The 22328-nt window shown below is 43.6% G+C and overlaps 1 protein-coding gene across 1 annotated transcript in view; it reads left to right on the top strand.

The window, feature by feature from the left end:
- Positions 1 to 22328, top strand: part of LOC104402462 (brain-specific angiogenesis inhibitor 1-like) — a gene marked incomplete at its 5' end in the record, with an annotated part of 67253 nt that overhangs the window by 25532 nt on the left and 19393 nt on the right. Inside the window, 4 exons of the mRNA XM_010010347.1 lie at positions 3698 to 3783; positions 17271 to 17442; positions 18567 to 18662; positions 21303 to 21342. Coding sequence (XP_010008649.1) covers positions 3698 to 3783; positions 17271 to 17442; positions 18567 to 18662; positions 21303 to 21342 — 394 coding nt within the window. The remainder of the gene's footprint in view (positions 1 to 3697; positions 3784 to 17270; positions 17443 to 18566; positions 18663 to 21302; positions 21343 to 22328) is intronic.

The raw sequence follows: 22328 nt of genomic DNA, 5'->3' as shown, positions 1-22328 counted from the left end.
GCTGATGGGGGTCAGGGTCTTCTTTATAGCCAGCATAATTGACAGGAGCATTAAGTGGCTTAGTGCTTTCAGATGAGCTAGTTCTTTGTCCCAACAACATAACAGCTCAGCTCAGCTGCTTGAATGCTCAATAGACAGCAGTGATTAGGAGGGAGGGAGCTTTGGTTGCCCCAGAGAAGAGGAAGTCAATCTGCTGCCTCAAGCCATCTTGCTTTTATTGTGCCAACAACAAGGGAAGTGATCCTTTGGCTTTCATAACATTTTTAGTGTGAGAAAAGACACATGAGCTTGCTTTTATTTAGCATCTCAGTTTTCATTCCCCATCGAAACTAGAAATGGAGATGCTATTACAGAGAGGTCACCACCTGCAAAGGTGGCTCAGAGTTGATCTTAGGAAGTGGTGAGTCATCTCTGGGGGTGTTTGGCTCTATTTAGTACCTAGAGAGAGCCTACAAACCTAGCTTAGACTACCTGAGTCACTGCTGGCTGAAGTGAGAAGCGAATGCTGCCCAAGTTGGAGAAGAATAAGCACTGAAAGCCTTTTAATAAATGGGATCCTGAAAAGAGATAAGCTCAATAAGTTGCACAAATTCACACTGTGACTTTTAACAGAGCCAGAAGCTGCACACACAGTTCTCAAGCGTGCTCTGCCCACAAGACTGGCAGCTTTCTGTTCTCCACGTGCCTTGTCCTCATTTCAGGTTGCGATGGAGGGAGGATCCACCTGACTCAGAGTAAGGACAGTCAGGCCCTTGCAGGGCTCTACAGGGGATATGCAGCTGTGCTGCTCTCAGGACAGGTTTGCTCCAGAAACAATACAGATGCTGTTGTACCATAAAGGTGGGACTTGACTCCATGCCCGAGCTCCTTCTCACCCAAACCTCCTATGGATGTGATACATAGATGAGCAAATGACTTTGCACACAGCTGACTTGGGTACAGCTGGGCTTATTACTCTGCCTTAGCCCTGGCCAAACTAGACTTGTGCTCACTCCTCCCAAGCCATTTAAGCATCCCTGTACTGCAGTTCTCTTGCACTATGATTTTCCTGTTACCTGTAGGAACCTCCTTCACCCACACCCTCCCTTATTATTCTCCACACTGAAAAAATATCCTTTGGCTAGGAGAATATCTTTACCAAAAATAATAACACATCTGCAGCTTCAGCAATATTTGCAGCTTGCAGGAAGTACACTACCATGGAGTGGCTGCAAAGGTTTGAGCTTTAGTCTTGAAAGTCCTAACAAGCTTAAATGCAGAGCTGTTGAGAGCAGTTGTACTCACCTAGATCCAATGGAGCAGCCTGGTGATAACTGTGCAGGTTGAAAGCAGTGGGTTACTGCAAGGGGAGGCTCATGGCATGATGAAGTCAAGAAAGAGAGTCATCAAGTACTGGTTATCTCAAGGGCTGAATCTCAGACTTCTGTCTTTGCTTCCAGATAGCATCTCAGAGACAAGGAAGCAAAGCTATACTTCATGTTATTAGAGTGGCTGTGTATAGAAGCATGTTTATACACCTGACTTTGTAAAGAAAAGAAGACAGGATCAGAACAGGATGTTGATCATGGTGATCACTGGACTGGATGAAACAGCTTTGATTTATTATAACAAGTGCAGAGCTGCACTTTATCATCTCCCCTGCTATACAAGAATGAGGATACACACTGTGCTGTGGCCAGCCCCAGGAGCGATCAACCCCATCTTTCCTACTGCCTTGCTGCACCTTCAAGTCCCTCTTGCATTCACCAGTGAAGAAAGATCAGTGACCTGATTGTGCTCATTCTCTCTCCAAGCACATAACCAGGGTCTGGTGTCCTGCTGCTCCTTGGCTGAGTTACTGCCTCTGGTGTGCCAGTGTTGTTCCTCTGAAACAATACCATGGTGAGCTCTAGAAGGGCACTCACAGCTGTGGGAAGTAGTCCCCTGCCCCAGCAGCTGCTGCAAGAGAAAAGAACTTCTATTTGTGAGATCTGTCAGTTATTCCCAGCTGTGGACTCCACACCAGTGAGTCTGAAACCAGCAATCCAAACTCAGAAAGATTGCTCATTCGTGGGGATCTCTTGGAGCAAGTCCAGAGGAGGCCACAAGGATGCTCAAGGCCTGGAGCACTTCCCATATGGAGACAGGCTGAGAACATTGGGGCTGTTGAGCCTGGAGAAGAGAAACTGCGTGGAGACCTCAGAGCAGCTTCCAGTGTTTGAAGATGGACAGATGCTGGAGAGGGACTCTTCCTCAAGGACTGCAGTGATAGGACAAGGGGTGATGGGTCCAAACTTAAACAGGGGAAGTTCAGGTTAGATCTAAGGAAGAAGTTCTTTACTGTGAGGGTGGTGAGAACAGGGTGCGCAGAGAAGTAGTAAATGCTCCATCCCTGGCAGGGTTCAAGGCCAGGTTGGACAGAGCCTTGGGTGACATGGTCTAGCGTGAGGTGTCCCTGCCCATGACAGTGTGGTTGGAACTAGATCATCTTAAGGTCCTTTCCAACCCAAACCATTCTGTGATTCTATGATTATTTAGGCAATTAGATGGAGGCTTTGTGCAAGCAGACATCTCCCTTCCTTTGTGCTAGGTGTTGTGCTAGCTGTTGTACTTGGTGTCCCCTAGGACCACTCTCAAGGGTCTATTAAGCTCACCAAGGCTCTCAGCTAACATGCAATGCTGCACATCTCTGAATCTGGCCTTAAACATTTCCTTGCAAGCCCCACATGCAAAAGAACTTCTCGCCCATCGTTCTACCAAGGCCAGATGTTTCACTGACAGCAGAACCAGGAGAGCGTCACTTTTTTCCACCATCAGTGCTGTGCCTCCATGGAGAGGGTGGTGCTCACGTGTCACTAATGCTTTCACATCCCAAGGTTGCTGAGCTTTGGATGAGGTTTGTATAACAGATGCAGCTGGCAGCAGTGAATACTGTCAGAAAGGCAGAGTGAGGAGTTTAGGGCCACTTTGCAAGACCTCAGCTCTGTACAGACTCTATTTCACCATGAATATTTGTAGCTGGTTGATACAAACACCCAACGCTCTCACCCTAACAAAGCAGACCAAAGGACTGCATGCAGTTGTCCTGCCCATTGTTTCTTTTGGCAGTGACTAGATGGGTAATTTATGTGCTCTGAAGAATCTCCCAAGACATTCCACCATAGTAAGTAGTTGGTTCTACTTGCTTCAGTGCTCCTCCACCTCTTATTTCAGAGCAGTGGTGCTGGTTCCCCAAGCAAGAGCTATGACAAGCTGTTTGCACTGCATTGCTCTGTCCTCTTAATGCTGCTGCTTTGCTAGCACACACTCCAGAAGGCACTTTTAAAAGCAGTCAGTGTCAACCTACTGTTTTCCCCTGTATTGGCCACTTTCTATATGCGTTACCTTCCAAAACTGTTCTTGTGCCTGGAGTTTGCCTTGCTGGACCTCAAGCACACACTGGGCTTCAAACAGCCCTTCAGCAGTCTCAGCGCTGTAGAGTCTTGTCCTTCTTCCTGGAGACCTCTTCAATCTGCTGCCAGCTGCATTCTGCTCTCCTGAACTCACTGGTGCACGGCCAGGGGAGGTGGGACAGGGTGGTGAGGGGGCAGGAGGGGAAGTGGCCTGCAGAAGGGTGTCCTTAGGGAGAAATGGGAAGGAGTGACGGTGCCAAATGTTGCTTTTTTTCCTTCTGTGCTCTACCTGAGAACAAAATTGTGTGTTGTTTCTCTTTCGGCAGGTGAACATGGTTATTGGCATTCTGGTTTTTAACAAACTTGTATCCAAAGATGGAATAACAGATAAGAAACTGAAGGAACGGGCAGGGTATGCCTTATCAATACATCTACGTAAAGAATGAAATGACAAAAGACACCCCCACCCAAGGTTGTGATCAATAACCAGGCAAAGAATGCAAAGAGAGATTGGAGATGCAAACACAAAGCAAAAGCAGCTTTAAACAGAATGAAAGAAACAAACAACACGGTTTAATCTGTGCCTTGTCATTCAGTGCAGCAGAGACAAAAGCTCCAAGAAGCAGCACTGTGTTATTATGGGGGAAGGTTAGAAGTTCATCTCTTTGTTAAAGTGGCTTCAGCCCAGGCTGATGAGTCCTCTCAAAGATTAGAGAAAACAAAGTGACTCTTCTCACTAGCTCCTGGAGACAGCAGCTGGATCAGAGAGGGACTTAATCATTGCTGAGTGTGGCATGAGGTGTGGGCTGTGTGGCAGAGAAGTCCTGCCCAATGCTGGCAGATGGCAGAGAAACAGCAAAGGTGTTTGATACTTGTAAGGAAAGAGTCTTTGGAGGTTGAACATTGAGCAGATTAGTCAATGGATGAGTGTGTGAAGAGGACTGTAAAGTAAAGATACCTCTTCAGCAAGAAAATATTCTGATGCCACTTGTGGTTCTTTATCTTCTCTTCTATGCTTCTATGACTCCACAGCCACCACACCAGGCTCCATCCCTGAAGCCTGGGGTTTGTGTTACCTGGTTTTCTCTGGAGTATAAACCAAAGAACTGACTCCACAGTTCTTACCACCCTGGTCTCACCAGGGGTTGACTGGCAGCAGCTACCAGGCAGGCCTCTCTGCTGGGTTACTTCCAAACACTGTTGACATTGGCTGTTTTGTCATTGATTCCAGCAGGATGAGACCCCACTTCACCTTTGCTTCTAGAAACAAGTCTGTAGCCTGCTCAGACTTTACCCCTGAGCTATTCCAAACAGCATGCAGACACTGTGAGTCAAATCAAAAGCACAGGTCAGCCTAGCTGCTGTTGTTAGTGTGTTATTTGCCTTACTTGACTTGCTGCTGCAGTCAGAGAATTTATCTCCTTACTTGCTACCAGGAAACACAGGGTTGTGTGCTCCTGTTTGTGCAGTGATGGGATTTGATTTATCACTGTGGATGAGAGTTGTATTCTTGAAGGACGAATCATAGAATACCAGGTTAGAGTTGACCTCAAGGATCATCTGGACCAACTTTTCTTGGCAAATCATGACCTAGACAGGATGTCCCAGCACCCTGTCCAGATGAATCTTAAAACTGTCTGACAGTGGGAGAAGATGTTTGCAAAGAGACAAGGAGAGCGAGAGGTGTTCAGATGCTTCTGCACCTCAGCTACAGGCAGAGCCTAAAACTGTAGGAGGTTGGTGGAGAACATACAGGATACAACCTATCTGTGAAAGTGGAGGGAATTGGGTGCCTGTTGCCTTGTTTGCTGCACTCCAGGGCTTCACAGAGAGGATAAGCTGCTTTATCCACTGTGGTGCCACAAAAGCCTTGGGCCCTAAAACTGGGTCTCAGAAGGTAGAGGCAGAACGTATAGACAAGGTTCAATAATCCTGTCATTGCACTGTTGAGTAGTTCTGGTGGAACTGGGTTTTAATTGAGTGCTGGAAGAAAAACTGAGGGTAGAAGCAAGTTCTTATCCAGCCAAGAGAGAAATACAAGGACATGTTAAAGTTCATAACAGCTTCCAGTATCTGAAGGGGGCCTGCGAGGATGCTGGAGAGAGACTTTTCATCAGGGACTGTAGCGATAGGACAAGGGAAAATGGGTTTAAACTGAAACAGTGGAAGTTCAGGTTAGATATAAGGAAGAAGTTCTTTACTGTGAGGGTGCTGAGGACCTGGCACAGGGTGCCCAAAGAAGTAGTGAATGCTCCATCCCTGGCAGTGTTCAAGGCCAGATTGGACAGAGCCTTGGGTGACATGGTCTAGTGTGAGGTGTCCCTGCCCATGGCAGGGGGTTGGAACTGGATAATCTTAAAGTCCTTTCCAACCCAACCCATTCCATGATTCTATGTTCTAACAGCAGTTGTTGACATGGCCAAGCAATGTGGTCCCTCAGTGCAGCAAAGAGAGGAATTTTGATGCCTGAGCAGTGCCATGGTCATGACAGTTAGAGACTTAAGCATGTTTAGATGAGCAGAGGTATCAGCTGCTGCTGGGTGTAACAGGCACGTAAAGAAGTTCCCTTGGTGCATGGCTTAAAGCAGCTGCTCACAAGAAAGTGTTTGATTCTGGATGATGCCTTCTTGACAAAAAGACAACTCAAGAACATACCCGAGCTGCTGGCAGAGGCTGTAGCAAGATAATTGCACTTGAAAGCCACCACTGAAAGAAATGGTGTATTGGATTAACACAGCAGCCAGTAACTGCCTCTCGGTCTCTCCCTCTCTAATCTAAACTGCATACAGCATGACCTTGGTTAATCCAGACTGCTGGTTATTGATCACACTCACAGTTCTACTTTGAGAACAAAACCTACGAAGCAAAAGCAAAAGAAAAAGTAATTTTTCTGATGTTCTTTGTTTTTTTTTTTCTTTCTTTTCTCTTTTTCCCCCCTTTCGTGTCCGTGTGTGTGTGTGTGCAGCACTTTTAAGCCTTCTCTGTGCTCAATGATTTTGTTCTCCTTTCGAAGTGCCACCCACTGAGAGTGCGGAAGCACTTTTGAGTGTTCTGGTGCCCCTTTCCCTCTAGCTAGCCGCTTCTGGCCTGGGCTTGGGAACCGTGTTGGAAGGGAGATCTGGAGATAATCAGAATGATGTTTGGATCTGAGCAGATGGGATAAAGAAACGTTGTGTTTCCTTTAGCAGAGGCAAGAAGTATGGTTCAGTGTTGCAAAAGCAAAAAAAAAAGGAGGAAAAAAAACCCAAAAAGGGAGGCAGAAAGACCTGTTGAACACTAAGAAGAGCCCAGTACACATACAGCAGACCAGTCGGTGCAAATAAAGCAGTGTTAACAGTTCCCATGAAATAATATCTGAGACACGATAGGTTTTGCCCTATACTTGGCAGAGGAAATTGCTGTGATTACCGTTGTCATATATGTCAGAAAACGTTGACTTTCCAGTGGCAATGACTTTATAGATATAGCACAAAACCAGGCTGTAGAGAACTGTGATTACCTGGAGAGCTGGAGAACTGCACACAACTGCCCCAGCTCCTTCCTGGGATACAGCAAGTGTCTCCCAGCGGAACAGTCTCCGTTCAAGGTCCGCTGCACTGACCATGTTTGAGTTCTATTGACAGGAGGGCTACTAATACCAAATGTTTTAAAGTAAAAGGCAGGAGCCTTTAAAGTGAATGTTAAATATATTCAGCCAGTGTTTATTCCAGAAGCACTTGTGTGCTCACACAGCCAGGGAAGAAGAATGAGACTATAGGATATATTCACAAAGGCTGATTTTATCCTGCTGGGTTTAATCTCCATAGGCTTCCTCTGGAACTACTAGAGAGAGGCGGGAGCCTTGTTTAGTTGTTCCAACTTGCCCCTTAGAGGACCTTTACTTCTTTTATCTCTCCATTGATTATAGAGAGGACTTGAGAAAGTTTGCCCCAAACCTTGTGTGAAATATGCTCTGTGTGACTGCCCTGGCAGGGTGTAATGGATCTGGATTGTCAGTGCAGAGAGAAGAAAATAATTGGAAAGATAATAACTCCATTAAAATACGAGCTGCTTCAGATTGCCCTTTGTCTCAGGATGTTTCGTGTTTGAAGCAGCTCCTGTTCTTTGGGCCGTGAGTGGTGTAAAGCACTATTGAGCTAAAAGTAACAAAGTCCAGGCTTGAGTGAACACACCAGATGAGTCTGTGAGCTGGTTGTGGATGTTTAGGAAGCAGAAAAAGCTAAATGAAATGAATACATTATTCACTGTGATTATTTCATTAGCTTCCCTTTCATGCGTACAGGCACCAATATAAACCTGCTATGGAAATTCAATCTATTAACAACCTCATGCCCCCAACAATAACAAATTAGAGTATAAATGTATCCAGATCTGTGCCTACTGCTTACAGCCTTCTACATAAATACACCCAACAGCAGCTACAGTTGTGTGTTGCACTGGTCTTTTGGCCAGTTCTTTGTGATTCAGTGTCATTCATGTTTTTTCTGGTATAGTTTTCCATCAAATTCCTCAAGTCAATCTGCTTTCTTTTTGCTGCCTCTCTCTGCCTCTCTCTGTCTCTCTGCTTATCTGTTCTTTGTGGCTTATAGATCTGGGGATAAGCTGTCTTTTTTTAAGGGTCGTGCACTTAATGCCTCTCAAGACCCACTTTTATCTTTGGTTCAGCCAGTGTCCTCACTGGATTTACACCATCCTTCCTGGAAAATATGTACCTATTGACACAGGATCTAATTTTCTCTGTGTCTGAAGGTTGAAGGTTTCTGTGGGATACCTGAGCCATTATTCTATAAGGGAGTAATGGTTTATGTTACTGTAAAAGACCAATCAATAGCCACTTCCAAGTGGGCCACTGATAATGCTGTGTTGGTGTTCATAGGGATGTTCTTCTTGCAGTGAGACTGAACACAAAGCCCTAAAAGAAACGATCTGTCAAGTTTCTTAATCTCTCTCCCTGGCAGGGTAGGGCTGTAAAACCACCCTGATGTTTGGTACCTGCAAACATCACCCCTCCCCAGCTGCGTTGCCATCACCCAATGACAGACCTACTGTCCCGTGGCAGTGATATTCATGCCTGATATTAGGCCCTTCATGCAGGGTGTTTTGCAGACTCCTGCCCATTTTCTAAGCCAGATCTGATGTGGATCTCTATCTGTGCACACAAACTAGTAAATTCTGGAAAGAAACGGCCAATGCCAAGCTAATGTGGCTTCTGGGCTTCTGAGTAAGAGCTGGCTTCTCACTTAGGTGGGTTCACACACATCAGCATCTAAGAGTTATGAGGACATGCCTTTTAGCAGATCTCTGCAACCCACAAGGGGATGGTTCTATGGTTGATCCCATCCAGAAAAAATGGGAACAACTGATGTAAGTCTCAGGGTTCATCCCAAAGATATTTTCAGCTCCAAAACGTAATGTGAGAGAAGAAACAGCTCAAAAGTAGCCAGTCAGTCTGGCTCCCTTTAGGACAAGGTAGTGGTCTTACAAAACACCTCAACTTTCGTTTAGCTCCAGGACATAACAAGTGCCATTTGCATGTCCTTCATCACCGATTAAGCAAAGAAAGAGTGGCCTATGTCCTGGTACCGTCAGCTGCCCTGCGGGTATCCCCACCAAGGCGAGGATTAGCATGCAAGGGCCAGTGTCTTATTCCTTGCATTGTTTTAGGGAAGAGGATAAGCAGACACAGTCCCCACAGCCCTACTTCTTGCCTTCTACTGTACAACCCTGCCACCTTTTTTGTTTTGGAGCAAAAAGGCCAGAAGGAAAAAGAGCAATTCTTCAAAACCAAAGCAAAATAAAGAGGTGGAGACTGGGAGAGCAGTTCTGGCTTCTCTTCCGTGGGTGCCAGAGAGAGACACCCTGAATCGGGCCAAACATTCCCCAACACAGTTCCACCCTCTCCAGCGGCACCAACACCTCTCTGAGTTGTACATTTTTCCCATTCCCCACATCTGGAGTGGTACAGATGAGAGAGTTTTATTCCTGCCTGTCTTTCCTTTCTCTTTCCAAACTGGGTATGGTTGGTTGGTTCCCTTTCTTCTTCCTTCCTTCCTTTCTTTCGTTACTTTTTTTGGCTTCTTTTTCCCTTTCCTTTCGACGTTTGTGTTCATAAGCAAAGTGTTTTGTTTTGTTTCAGTCTTTTGGTTTTAATTGCAGTCAGATGGCAGTGCCCCTTTACGGCATGACGCTCAAATGTTCCAAGTGTGGAGTAGTTTCTTCTGCTGAAGTTTCGGCCACAGCCACCAGTAACGCCATGTTAGTTCCTCTAATTTCAACTTCTTTTCTTTCTTTCTTTCCACTTTCTTTTTTTCCTTTTTTTCCTTTTTATTCCTTTTTTGATTTATTTTATTTCCCTCTTTCATTTCCCCTGCACTCACCAGCCCTTGTTTGTTTCATCTCCCCATACCCCTGCCCACCTTTCCACACCCCCAACACTCCCTGACCTCATTCTGTGGGCCATGAGTAGTGTAGGGCTCCCCTGGAGCAAAAGCTGATGGACTGGATCATGACAAGCGCTTTATGACATGCCTAGATTTGAGCATGTGAGCAGCCCATGGAAGACAAAGGGACTCTTCGTTCGTTGGAAGCTGGGTATATGTTTAATGCCCCAATTTAATTTAGTTCTTGGAGTTACAGACTTAAAGATGTGGTTCCCATTAGTTTTCATGGCAGACAGGGGCCTCAAACTCCAGCTTTGTCAAACACTTAAGTGTGTGCTTGAGTTTCTTACTCCCGAGGCAGCAGAGCATTGAGTATGATTTAAGTGAGTTGGTGAATCACTTCCAAGTGGGTTCTTTCTCTTATAAAAGGCTGGAGTTGAGTTTAATTCCTCATAGGGCTGCAGTTCTGATTTGATAAGTGTTGACTGCCTCTTTTGGACCACTAAAAGCACTTGGAATTTGTCCTCAAAATCTTCCAAGTGTTTCATAGCTCTGAGTTACAGAAGTCAAATGCTGTTAAATTTCTTCTTAGATGCTGCTGGATTTAGTAAAAAAAACCACCCAAACTAAAGATGAAAATGTCAGAGCTTTGTTCTGCTGGAGAAATTGTTGCTATTTATATAGTTGGCTTTTTCCCAAAGGTTAAGGTAGGAGGGAGGGAGATGAGGGCAGGTTTGTCTTTCTTCTTCCCCTTTTGGAAATGTTATTATCTACATCATTTCCAAGTGATGCTAAAATGTGTGAAGGAAACAGTCTCAGAGCTAGACATTTGCAATCTAAAAACTCCTACCTTCAATTAAGCTAAACAAAACCAGGCAGCTGAATGCCAAATCTCCGTATAAAAGAAAATCAAAACATAAGGTTTTCGCCTTCTTTTATTTCTATGAACTGAGGCACTTACATAAAATCCAAAAGAGTTTAGGGAAAAATGTACAATTCTGAAAAACAACCAATTGTTCTCAGAAAAAAAGAACATGAATCACCTCTATTAAGAGCTAGAAGGTTCTATAGGATGCAAAACCTAACCACAATCTCATTTATTTTCACTATTGAAGTTGTTTACTTGCCTTTTACAACTGTGCCCAGCTGAGATGGTGAGAAATCAATGGTCCAGACACACGTACCACAAGTCTGGAGTTAGCAGGTCACTTCATTTCAGCTTCCCCGACTGTAAAGGAATGTTAAACCAGCAGAAGCTTTACAATTAATAGATTGGAGTGTTAAATAGGAGAGGATTTCTGTTCATAGTGAATTCATTGTAACAGCAAAACAATCTCATATCCTTCTCCCATCTTGTCTGGAACTGGTTTGTCATAAATCACTTTTTCTGATTCATCTTCAAATCAGAAAAGAAAGGATATGAAATCCAGATCTACTTATCCTGCTTTTCTGATTTAAGTGGTTTGATAGACGTTGGAGGGCTCTTCTAAGAGGATCTCTCTTTTGTTTCCCAGCAGATAGAATACGTTAGATAACAAATACCAGTACTGGTTTTGTTATTTGTCCAGAAGTGTCCTATGCTCTTGTCCTTGCAAAGAGACCACTGAGTAATAGATGAATTAGTTCACTCAGCCCTCATCTACCCTTGTCATCTACTCTTTCTGCAGCTGAAGTGTTTCTGCTTTTCTTCCTCCAAATCTATTGTAAATGAGGTTGTCAGTAAGGCAAAGCCCTGAAAGTGCTTCGTGCCACTGCCACCACTCTGCTGGCCTTCATCCCAGACCTTGGAATAGCTTTGCCATTCAGTTCTGAAGTCTTGTAATGTAAATCAGATGCCACGAGCATTCCTTGCTCCTCCCTGACCTGGAATTAGCCATAGTTGTTTGGTAGAGACCACAGCAGGGATGTTCCTGCCTTGTTTCTGCTGGGGTTGCTCATGCTCTCTACAGCTTGACTCCCACAGGTTTCAGAGGCTTGTTTCTGGGGTAGCATGGCATGAAGAGATAGATGCTTTTGTCCTTTCTTCTTGGCTTTTGGAAATCATAGCAGGTTTTGAGCAACTCTGGGGTAATATCTGTGTTTAAGAGAGAAGGGGTCAGAAAAGGGGACGTGTGGTTGAGGGAGATCGCGATAAAGCACTGATGGGAGAGCAGGAGGTAATCATGACAGAAATGAACAAATATGCATTAGAAATTGTGCAAGTTTTTGGCTTGGAAAATGATAAAAGGGAAAGCTTCAGATGTATATGGTCTTTTAAGGTTTATTTTAAGGGTTAGCTAGACTTGAGAGGTATGGGTTAAAAACACCCTTCCCTTCAAGTTGTTCTGGAGACCATGTTAGGTATCTTTTGCCATTGGAAGACCTCTATTCCCACATGTCCTTCCTTTTATTGCTGCCTGGAGGGAAGCCTCAGACTGGGAAATTCTGCCTTATAATTAAATTGTCTTTGCTACCTGTGAAAAGTTTTATTTAAGGCAGGGAAAAAATATCTCAGGGGCATCCCATTGCTTTGTACTTGTTGCGAACGAGGACATCCACTGTTGATACCAGGAACTGCAGATGGATGGGTGGGTGGATGGATGGATGAAATTCCTGCCAGGAAGTGCACTGCAAATATGGGCTCTCAAGTTCTGACCATAGAGAAGAGCCTGGCCCAAGACTAAGGCCCTGGCACAGTGTATTCTTCCTTCAGGCAGCCCACGTAAGAGTCAATGTCAGGCAGTCCTCATGACCCTTCTCATGCATCATCCCTCTTACATCATCAGAAGGTCATGTCAGATCTCCCATCTAATGGATTTACTCTTTTTCTTGGCTCAAAGTCCTTTCAGGAAGTCTTAGACATCAAATGTTCTGCCCATATTGTAGCTCCAGCACTAATGTAAAGCAACATTTACATGCACAACAGGTTTCTCCTGTTCCTCGGGAGAGTGTTGTTCTCATAGTTCAAGGAATCTGAAATTTTATCAATACCTGGGGGCAATACTTGTGCCCTGCAGGTCCTTGCTTAGACTGTCAAAGAACAGCTTCTCTTATTTAGGGGTGAACAGTCAAGCAGTCTGTGAATACCTATTTCTTTACCTGCCTGTCTGACTTAGAGGCATTTGATTTCCTGGTCACCTCATTATATGGTTCAGATTGCGGCAACTGAGAAAAGAATCATCTTCTGGATAAAGTCAAAACAATATCTTGTGTTTCTGTGTTGCCTCTGCAAGGGAAAAGCATGCAAAGTGCCCCCTCTTTTCTAGTAACTGATCTTCTATATTGGCTGTATGGGCATAAAGTTAAAGGGAGTTTCTCTGAAGCTGTCCCTAAAATTGGGGCAAGGGTCTTGTTTTTAGAAGGAATACAAGTTAAAGGAGTGATAAAGCTTGAGAGGAAAATCAAAGTAAATACTTGTACTGTGGTTTTCCTATAGTAGAACTGCTGTGATGCAGGAAGAGCACAACCATCAAAATAGTGGAACAGCATCTCTGCCTTATGTGTTAGTCCAGCTCCCATCTCCCTTTTCAGATCTGCTCTGCAGAGGCTGCTTTCTGAATTCTAAAGTTATTTTGCCTTCTGCCGCTTCTTTAGCTTATGGTACTGGCTTCCCTATTAGTGTTGAGTACTGAGAAGAATCTATCACTTACTTCTTTGTCACAACCCTTTACATCTCTGTTGGTGTGTACTGTGTCCCCCCTGCGCTTGCCCTTTGTCAGGGTGCAGGCCTCTTAATCTTTCTCCATGTAGATCTTTGTTTCCAAACCCATTTTTGGCTCTTTCCATTGCTATCCTCTAAGTGCCATCACTTTATCCTGTTTCTTTTGCAAAGATGAAGACTCTCAAGGCTGCCAGATAGCTAAAGAACAAGACCAGAGCTAGTTTTTGACATTTTGACCAAAGGCCACCATCTGCTTGTTGCCAAAGCTGGGTCTGCTGTGTGCCTTCATAAAGCTACGTCTTTGCTCTGCTAGATAAAGCTGTGGACAATGTTATCATGTGGCTATGTTGTCACATGTCATTGTGATTTTATTTGGTTGCACTGTGCTGTAGCATTGAAATATCCCAAAGTAAGACCCTTCCTCCACAATGCAACAGCAGCATGGTATGGTGGGGAGGAATAACGTGACACTACAACTGTACTGCTGAGTAACACTGTCACGTCATGGTCATCACACAACAAACCAGCACCACACTTCCACTATACAGTGTAATGAGCCTCCACTCATCATGAGTGCTGTCATGTATGGGACGTGGAGGAGGATCTGCCAGCTAATTCCTTTGTCTCAAGCAATAAACATCCTGGATTCATTGTTCATAGATAATCCATAATAAGAAGTCATTAGGTAATCATAAAGTCATTCTATAACACATCATCCTTTCATTTCACACCATGTGGCACTATAACATAAAGCTTCTTAGGTCCTACAGGTTATTCTGGAACCTTCTAAGGATGCACAGTACCTCCTAAGAAAGGCACAGATGGGAGGTTGGCAGGAGTATGAGTTCTGCTGTGAATTCAGCTCACAGCAAGTAGAATTAAGGGCAATGTCACAGAAAACCCACTTATCTTCCCCTGAGTTTTCTTCTGAAATTTGTCTTGATATGATTTCTTTTTTTAAATGGAACTTTGAATTTAATATTTCAAAAGCTAAGCAGAGCTCTGCAAGTGAAATTAGAGCAAGTTACATCCCTGTGACCTGTTGCCATCTGCTGCCTGAGAATAAAGATTATGCATTAAATGTCAAGCAACATTTCCATAACGTTTGTAAGGGATGAATGTTGTTGAGAGGGCATCTGCAAGGTGAATTACAAAGAGGGCAGAAAGGCCATACTCTTAGCCAGTGTAAGTCAGCATGACTCAGTTGGGAAAGTTTCTCCTGCTGAGTACGTAGAGTAATACTGTTTTCATCATCTGAGTTGGAAGGGCAGAGATTTAAGTGATGATTTAAGGTCACTTATGTTGGGATATCTCAGCTCAGAAGAAAGTTGAGTGGTTTGCCCATACGGAGGCTATTGCAAGTCCTAGAGTGAGGGGCTGGGAAGGACTCATTGAGTCCAGTGTGAAGACAGCAGGAGCTCTGAAGGGCATCCACTGTCATGGATCATTGCATCTGTGCTCTGGAGAGAAGATAGACTTAGTCACTCCTTGTTAAAGCAGGGTGTGTGCATATGGGGGTTTTAAGCAGGGTTTAAAGCCAGTGGATTGAAATCGAACAATTTGCTGAAGAGAAACATAATTTCCCTCCACAGCAGCAACCCTTGAAACCCCAAATCCACATCTGAATCTTGGACCCACACCCAAATCATTGCCAATCTGACTGTCGTGCTTCAAGCGTTGCAGTTCATTTAGATGGCTGGTTGAGACCCATACTTAGAGGTCAGATCCATGCTCAGATGTGGTTGCCAGGTTTCTTGTTTGCATGTCAGTGGGAGTAACATACACCTATGTGTGCATTAAGAATATACTGGAAGACCAGATACTTTCAGGAAGTAGATTTGTCTGGTACAGACCTTTGTGAGCAGCTTTCATTGACTTTGCTGGTTCTCAGCAATCACAATTACAAGTTACTACTGGAATGGCTTCACCTACCAAGCCATGCATCAGGCGTGTTGAGTTTGCTGAAGCTTTGATGGAAGATACATCTACAGTGGCATGTTATGGAGCAAACCATATCTTTCTATTCAGCTTTTCTGCCTTTTTTTCACTGCACTTACTGCTTAGCCAGTTTTATTAATACACCACTGCAAATGATAGCAAAGAGAGTTTTCAGTGTAATGAAGCAGATTTCAGTGGAGAATTGGAATAAAAGCTTGTGTTTAGGAGTTGTTTGGTTACTGCTTTTGTTTTTTCAATAGTACTTTGATATTATAGTTCATATTGGACGTGAAAGAACACACATTTTGTCATCCTGTGTAAAATTACAAGGTATCAGCTTATATCATGGCCTTTACGTTACATGGAAGTCTCATAATTCTTGTTTTAATTGAGAAAAATAAGTATTTTCCATTTACGTGTTCCCTGAAGTAGATTACGTTGCTTAATAACATCATTAAGAAACACATCTTAGTCTGGATAGGTTGTATCAAAATATCATTTTGACAACGGAAATAACCTGTCACTTCAGTGTGTGGTCATTGCAGCAGAACTGATGTAACAGTCCTTGAAAAACTCTTACTGAAGCCAGGGCATTCTATCCTGATGTCCATACCCGTGTCCAAGCTCCAGCTTTGTCCAGGTAAAACTCTCACTGAGGTCTCTGAGAGTGGTACCTGGATAACCAGCAAGTAAACTTTATTAAAACCTTGAGCATATAGCAGGAAATGGCAAGCAAGTCCCATGTAAGTACTGCAAACTGTGTGTCATGGTATCTGTCCTGTAGTTTCTTGTGTTGCCTATATTCTTTTGTTAGTATATAGGTCGAGGTTTTCTACACAGGGGTATTTCGAAGCCCAATTTGTTATTCAGCCTGTTCATAGGTCTACTCTTATTTGTTAGGTAAAATAAAGCCCACAGAGAAATTCTCCTGGTGCTCTTGGTGCACCAGTGCTGCCATGTATATGGGATGACTGACAGTTTAAAATCTCTCTGCTAAGCTGTTAAAATTGCATGGGAGAGAGCTGAACGACTAAATAGTCCATGGGAATAGAGCTGCTGTCCCATTTCTAAAGCCATCATTCATAGATAAAGTGGAGGTTCACGGGGCACTACTTGCATTAGAGAAAACTGGTTTGTTCAGTTTTCTGTCTTGTGGATTAAGAAGTGGCTTGAATCTTAAATTCTTTTAACCCAGAATGTCCACCCAAGAATAGGCTTATTTACAATAGTTGCTCGATATAGAAACGACTATTTTTATTTCAAGAGATCACACAAGAAAGCAGAAAAATTCCTGTTCACAGAAAAATTGGGTCAGATACTGGTTCTCCTGATATTCACTGGTGTAGTGTTGTAGGGGACCATCAGCTGTAGAGTAAGGGAGCAACAGCAAAACATCAGTCTCCACATCAGCTCTATGCTTGTCCGTTTTAGTCACTTGAAACTGTGACACATGTTCCTAGTCTTGGTGTCTTCCATGTGCTGTGGAAGTCCAACTGTCTGTAACCCAAGTACCAACAGCCATCGTGACAAACCAGTCTCTGCTGCAACTGTTCCCCTTCCCTCTGGCAACCTGCAATGACTGTATTTTGTCTCCCCTCCTTGGGAAATGCCATCCTTGTGGACTAGTGGCGTAGAGTGGGAAGGGTGTGAAAGGGGGAGTGAGGTATCTGCATCCTTCCTCCCCACCTCAAGTTTTATGCATGACTGCACCATTGAAAAGTAGTCCCTCCTGTAGAAACGTGTCACCTGTTTTAGTAGCTTGAGTGTGCAAAGCATCTTCCTGCTTCCCTATGACAGGGGCTCAGAAGACATCTAGCACACGTATACGTTGCTGAAGAAGTCTTCTGAAGCCCCATGGGATCAGGAGGCTGAATGAACATCCCACGTGGAAGTGGGTGAGGCTGAAGTGGAGCTGAATTCTCTTTTCCTCTCCCTTGACAGGGCATCCCTTTGGAGCTCCTGCGTGGTCCTGCCTCTCCTGGCTCTCACCTGGATGTCTGCAGTTCTGGCAATCACGGATCGGCGGTCAGCGCTCTTCCAGATCCTTTTTGCTGTCTTTGACTCATTGGAGGGCTTTGTCATCGTTATGGTCCATTGCATCCTAAGGCGGGAGGTAAGACAGAATGAGTCGTTCTCTTTTATATAGCCAACATGCTCCCCATAGAAAAGATCTGGAAAATGTCCACTCCACTTGGTAGCTTCTCTAATCCTATCAAGTTTTGCCTTTGTGATCACAAAAATGACCATGACAGTGTTGGTCAGAGGGATGACTCAATGGCTGTCATGCCGAGTGTACTGCAGAGTGGAATTTGGGGGACTTCCTTATCTAACGTGTCAGATTTTGCCTCTTTAACACCAAAATTAATATTTCCAGAATATTTACACCCCACCTCTGAAAAATAGACTATTAAGGAAAACAATTTGGTTGATTCCAAGAGGGTCAACTTGCGCTGAGATTTATGGAATCACTACATTGGCATTGGTCCCTAGATGTTGAAGTTGGAAAGGAAAGCCAGCAATAATCAAGCAAGGAAATTGAGTCAATTCTCTCCAGCCTCCCTGTGGAGATTTAAAATGGTAAATTATATCAGGGAAGAAAAGGACGAATCTTTTATGTTTCTTTTATTCTTTTCATCTCACTGAGTGGATAGGCTATTAATAACCGAGACAGGAAGGGTGGGTTTTTTCAATATTCATTTTACCTTCTTACAGCTCCTTTAAATTAAGTAAAACAGATTAATTTCTTATGTCAGGCCAATGAAATCAAAGGAATTACACCACTGGCCTGGCTGAGACTCCTTCAACTAATTGCATTATGAATATGGGCCTGCATTTGACTCCCATTGCAGTCACTGGCATTGATTTCAGTAAGGTTTGGATCAGTTATAGATTACTGCTGATATAGAATCATACTCAGACACTTTAGGCCTCACTGTGAGGATTTATGCAGCAGCATCCACTGTATGTAAACATATTGCAAGCTGCAAAACAGAAGACATTTTTATTCTTAACTATATAAATCAAACTAGAAGTAACCAGCACAATGACCCAGGATACCTGTAAAACCTTTGCGTTGCTGTGTTGCTGTGTGAGATATATAATATATAAACCATTTGAAATGAATACCTGAATGCCACTGAAGTAGGATCCATGTTCTTTTGACCTACCAAGGACTCAGAATGTAGTATTGCTATTCCTTTCTGGCTCTGACTTTCACAAATTCATTTGTTCCTGCAGGTCCAGGATGCTGTGAAGTGCCGAGTAGTAGATCGTCAGGAAGAGGGCAATGGAGACTCAGGGGGGTCATTTCAGAACGGACACGCTCAGCTAATGGTAGGGAAAACTACCACCTAGTCTATTATTAAGGGACCTATGGGCATTTTTAAGTCATAACTGATAAGCAAAGGGCTCTGTCCATCACAGTATTTGCAATCATCATTCTTTTTAAGTTTAAACCTGCACTTGACCAGACATAACACTTAGCAAAGGCTCTATGACACAAATCCAGTTTCTTTTCATTGTAACATTAAGGGTCTCAAACTTACACACCAGCTTTGCAGACATCTTTGTGAGATCCTTTCTTTCCCAGAAAATACAAAGCCAAAATATACCTCTCAGGTCTTCCAGACCTTTTCATCCCCATCACACTGTCGTGTCCTAGCTGGAGGTAGGAGGCAGTAGTTTAATACTGGTTTAATCACAGCGTGTTGGGTCATTATTATAAAGATGCTGTCTCAAAGGGATTTGTTTCTCTCAAAAGCACACTTGTTTATGTTGCTTCACTGGGAATATAGTTTAAGCCCTGTAAGCCCTGGTCCTGTTGTGTAACTCCTTTACAAACAAACTAGATAAAGTTGGAGAAGAATAAACTATGGAGAATCACCTTGCGTCTGCTTCAGCGTTTAGATGATATAAGAGACATTTGGTTTCTGAGGCTTTTGGGGTAAGGACATCAGGACAATCACAACATTTGGACAAGTGACAGAAATGTTGAGTTAATATTAGACCTATATGATAACCAATGGTGTTTTTTTCCAGACACCCTTGTGGTAAGTTAAGTAGCTTGTGCTTGAGGACAAGGTGTTGTTTCAAACAGCACAATCTTCAAGTTGTGACATCAAGAGATGCATAATTCCACCACATCTCATAGGTGTTTGCTAAAATTAGCTGCCTTCATATCTGATTTAAATGTGTAGCCTTCTCATTTTCGGACAGGTTCTTGCTATGCCTGTTTATTAGAAAGCCCCTTGCATGCCTACTACTTTCCTTCAATATTAGACACCATAATCATATCCAGTCTCACTCTTATTTTCAATAAGTTAACACACTGAGCTTTTTTATTCTCCCTTTGTAAGACATTTGCCTTCAAATTATGTATATAACCCCTTCCACTTGCCCTTCAGCCTCTTGCCATCCCTTAAAACCATGGATGCTGGATCTGTTCTTCTATTGCCACCATCCCAAGGCTATATCCTGAAGTTTCTCTTTTTTGCCTCCCTGTGTAACTCCCTGTTTTCATTCATTATCAACCACCTGCAAAATTCTGTGTCAGCTACATGTTTTTTAGCAGTGAGATTACATTTATGCCTGCACAGTTGATGGATGTGTTGAGTAAAGAGCTTACAATCAGTTTCTTCACACCCAGACACAAAAACCCCTCCAGAATCGAGAAGTGAAGGATGACTCTTCACTGATATTTTTAGAGGGGCACAATGTTATTTTCTAATAACTGAGTTATAAAATAACTAAAGAAATCCAAAGCTCTGCAGGATGGAGTTTTTGCCATTACCTTTTCCAGGCATCTTCAAATCTGCACAAGCCAAAAGAAGCTTAGCTGATAGAACTGTTTCCCACAAAATCTTGTTGACTGGCATTAAACATAAACCCATCTTCTATTTATTTATCAGTAGAACTAGTACAGGCTGTTTGGTTCTTTTTTCTGGAACTCCTATTGTGAAAATGAGATTATATTTTCCTGAGTCATCCTTCTTGCCCATTTAAACGTTAGCTCAGCCTTATTTCTCTTCTATTCTTTCCAGATTTATTTGATATCCCAAATAATTTACTATGAAATCAGCATCAAGAAAGTTGAGATAATTCCTCAACCAGCTCTTCAAAAATTATTGGATCTCAACTTGCTAATATTAAAATGTTTATCCCAAGGGCATGGGGACTCTTTTTTACACTCTTGGTATTAAAGTGGAATGCATTTAATCACATCACTGTAGTTATATTAAGTGTCTGAAATGATGGTAGAAATAACCAGTGAACTTCTCTACTTTCTGCTAATCTGCAGCCTTTCCATTACTCCATGACAACTTGTGGCCCACTGTGATTCGGTTTATCCAGTTCTTTGAAGTGTTACCTGCTCAAGGCTTTAAAAAAGGGATTAATTCATATTGGGAGGAAAAAGGACTTTCATTTGGCTGTAGAGACCGCTCGTAAAAGTTAATCAGCCCTTGTGCCTGCAGGGACCATTGATGTTATATACTAAGAACTTCAGAAACAGAGACTTGTTTGCACTTCATGTGACTTGGTGATAGACCACAAGGAAGCCCAGTGGGTACGAAGTGTTCTCAGCAACATCCCCAGATCTGTTTAATGAGTGGAGGGGAATCCACTAAGTTTAGGGTGATATACCCAAGGTGGATCATGCCAGGAACCTGTCCCCTGGTTTTAGAAACATGTATAAATGTGTTCCAGGGAGATATTGTAATCAGGAATGAGCAGGATGAGCAGATAAATCCAGCTGAAAAGCAATGTTAAAGCTTTACCACTGCCCGAGGTTCAAAAGCCAAAGGTGGAGTGGTCTGTTTGCCATGTTTCAAAGCCAAAGCAAAACATCTTTCCTCTGCTCGTCTGGCAATGGTTGTGTCTGTCTCACTAGTTAAAGTGGGGGTTTGCATTTTCCAAATGCCTTCCTTTCCCCACCACCTCCTTTTGATCATATCCTCTGTGTTCTCTGTCTTTCAGACCGATTTTGAGAAGGATGTGGATATGGCTTGTAGATCAGGTGAGCACATCACAGGTGAGAATCAACAAGTGACCTGGTTTGGGGATTGAACTAGGCCATATTTTTTTCCCCTTTCTGTTTTATCTGTGTGTGTCTTTGTGCCTTGCATGAACCTGTGTGAGCTGCCCTTGCATTCAACCCTGGCCAAAAGAAAGCAACACCTCTAATTCTGCCTTATGTATCGCTTATCCCCTTTCCCTGCAGCTCTGTTGGCCTTTTAACTAAGAGTAAGCCTTTCCTCCAAGGCATTATTCCTTACCTAAAACCCATGTAACAAGGTGGTGGAGAAGAGTATCAAGGAAGAAGAGATCGGATGCATCTCTTCCTACTGTGATCCTTCTTCGCTTTAGCAACCCCTGCCCAAGGGGGTCACACCAACTTTAGGCAGCTCTGTGCTCAGGAAAGGTATCTTTGGGAAGGTCTGGAATCCGGAGAGCCTTCCCACCACTCCACTTGGCTGCATGCACACTTCTACTGCAGCTGTAAGCTGCCTGTATGCAGGGAGTGGTGACCCCCTAATGGAGGTGGGTCAGGGCTCTCCTCTGCCTGCACCTTTCTGCTGTGTGTGCAATCACACACACTCACTTTGATGCTGAAGATCCACATAAGTTGACAGTCTCTCTCCTCAGTAACTCCCTTTTCTCTTCTTCCCCTGGGGGTGTCTATGTTGCCTGGATTCTCCTTTCTCCCTGTCTGTCTATGCAGGCTTCATTCTCCCCTGGTCCTGGCATGCTGATAACTTGTCTGGGGCTTTTCCTTACCCCCTGTAGATATTTAGACTTTACCCTGCCAGATTTACCCCCTCTCCCAAGCAAGGGAAATACCCTTGCTTGACCCTTGCATATAATTCATATCTTCCAAACCAGGATCTCCTCTAGACAAGGACTGCACATGCTGTGTGTTCAGTTGCCATCTGTCTGTTCTCCTTCCTTCCTTCCTTCCTTGCTTCCTCCCTCCCTCCCTTCCTTCTTTCCTCCCTTCCTTCC

The sequence above is a fragment of the Nestor notabilis genome, unplaced genomic scaffold (genome assembly GCF_000696875.1).
Source record: "Nestor notabilis isolate BGI_N333 unplaced genomic scaffold, ASM69687v1 scaffold8262, whole genome shotgun sequence".
NCBI classification, from domain to species: Eukaryota; Metazoa; Chordata; class Aves; order Psittaciformes; family Psittacidae; genus Nestor; species Nestor notabilis.
The sequence above is the reverse complement of the archived record's forward strand: the minus strand, read 5'-3'. Positions and strand labels throughout refer to the sequence as shown.